The following is a 1,473-nucleotide window of genomic DNA, read 5'->3' on the forward strand; positions in this document are numbered from 1 at the left end:
GTCAACAGCGTAAAAAACATAAATCCAGAATATACGAATCAAACATAAATGAAGACAAGAGGTCACACACACTCGTTGTAAACTTGCACGACACAATCAAGTTCCAGAGTTCAGGACGTGGGGGCCACACAGGAAGAGTATTTTCAAAGATGGGAGAGAACAGGATGTTTCTGTATCATCTCCTCTCGCTCCAGGTCCTATAGAGTCTTTATGCTGTAGCTCCACAGAGTCGAACCGCAGCAGTGGAGATGTCCTGGTCCTCGGAGCGGACTGACATCATGAAAGGCCACGTCTGTCAAAGCAGAAGACAACAGGTTCATCAGTCAGGAGACCGGTGCGAGACAACTCTCCAAGAAACACACAGCAACAACTGAAATGGTTCTGCTGAGATATCACTTAGGTTTCACTTTAAAACAGTTGCTTCACTTTCTCACTCTGCATGCTTGCTGTCATTATACAAATCAAAATGAATAGACCAAGTGGTGTCCTCCTACCAGACTGACTGGGCGCGCAAAGCTGTTCTCGAAGCGGTCCTCCTGCAGCAGCTGCCTCAGGTGGGAGATGTAGCTGGAGGCGAGGCGCAGGGTGTCCAGCTTGGACAGCTTGGTGTCCGCCGGGACCCAGGGCAAGGTGGTCTTCAGCCGGGAGAAGGCTTTGCTCAGCACTCTCATCCTCGCCCTCTCCCTGGCGTTGGCCGCGTTCCTCTGCGTCTGGCGCGCCTCCCTCTGGTGCGCCCTGGAGACCCTGCGCTCCTGCTTGTCCTCCGGCTCCTCGTCCGAGTATGGGTGAGGGTCGTAGCAGGTCGTCTTCCTCACAGCCCTCCCCAGAGGGTCTGCGGCTCGCCTGAAACACGTCTCATAGTCCTCGGGGTCGCTCGCTGCGGAGCCAGTGGACATGGCTGCTCCACCTGCGCCCTGGAGGCGGACAGGAGTGGCACCTCTGGGCACTTCTGGGAAAGTTTGACTCTCAGCTTGATGCGATGTTTGAGTGAAATCAAAAAGTTTTCTAGTCAGCAGTGTGTCCCACTTATTTCAGCCTCCAGCTCCAAAATGGCACAAGTTGACAGGACTACAACTGCATGAGGTCACATCTGAAAATAACACCCAAACATGCCTCATTGCTCTGCCACCCCTCTAATTTAACTGTCCTGGACTTGGCATGTGTACAGTTTTTGTGTGTGTGTGGGACATTTCTCCTCCCACTTTTTTTCTCCAAAGCCACCATGACCTCAGCAAGACCACAACTGTGTGTAAACCTTTCCTCATCCGCAACTTGACTATCGCACTAAGCCCTGTTAATGAACGCCTCATTATTGGGGCAGAAATGACTCGGAGGATGTCCGAGGATTGATTATTTCCAAACAGGAATAATAATCCCCTCTAATGTTGGTGCACGGAGGGGCATAACTTTCCCTGATGGTAATACACACACAACCCATGGCAACATTTGGGGAATGCACACACTGTGTAAACA

At 51.5% G+C, this 1,473-nt stretch overlaps 1 protein-coding gene across 1 annotated transcript; it reads right to left on the reverse strand.

Annotated features, from left to right (window-relative positions):
• Positions 1–208: 208 nt before the first annotated feature.
• Positions 209–896, reverse strand: LOC133027300 (musculin). Its single transcript, XM_061094330.1, has 2 exons — positions 495–896; positions 209–292 (listed from the first exon to the last, which is right to left on the reverse strand). The coding sequence occupies exons 1-2, from the start codon at positions 894–896 to the stop codon at positions 209–211; spliced, it is 486 nt and encodes a 161-aa protein (XP_060950313.1).
• Positions 897–1,473: the final 577 nt, after the last annotated feature.

The sequence above is a fragment of the Limanda limanda genome, chromosome 20, assembly GCF_963576545.1.
Source record: "Limanda limanda chromosome 20, fLimLim1.1, whole genome shotgun sequence".
Taxonomy (NCBI): Eukaryota; Metazoa; Chordata; class Actinopteri; order Pleuronectiformes; family Pleuronectidae; genus Limanda; species Limanda limanda.

Bases quoted from the DNA above. Each gene is read 5' to 3' on its own strand.
- LOC133027300 (XM_061094330.1), bottom strand. From the start codon at position 896: ATGTCCACTGGCTCCGCAGCGAGCGACCCCGAGGACTATGAGACGTGT. The intron at 293-494 runs GTAGGAGGACAC...CTGCTTTGACAG, and splicing joins TTGCGCGCCCAGTCAGTCTG to ACGTGGCCTTTCATGATGTC.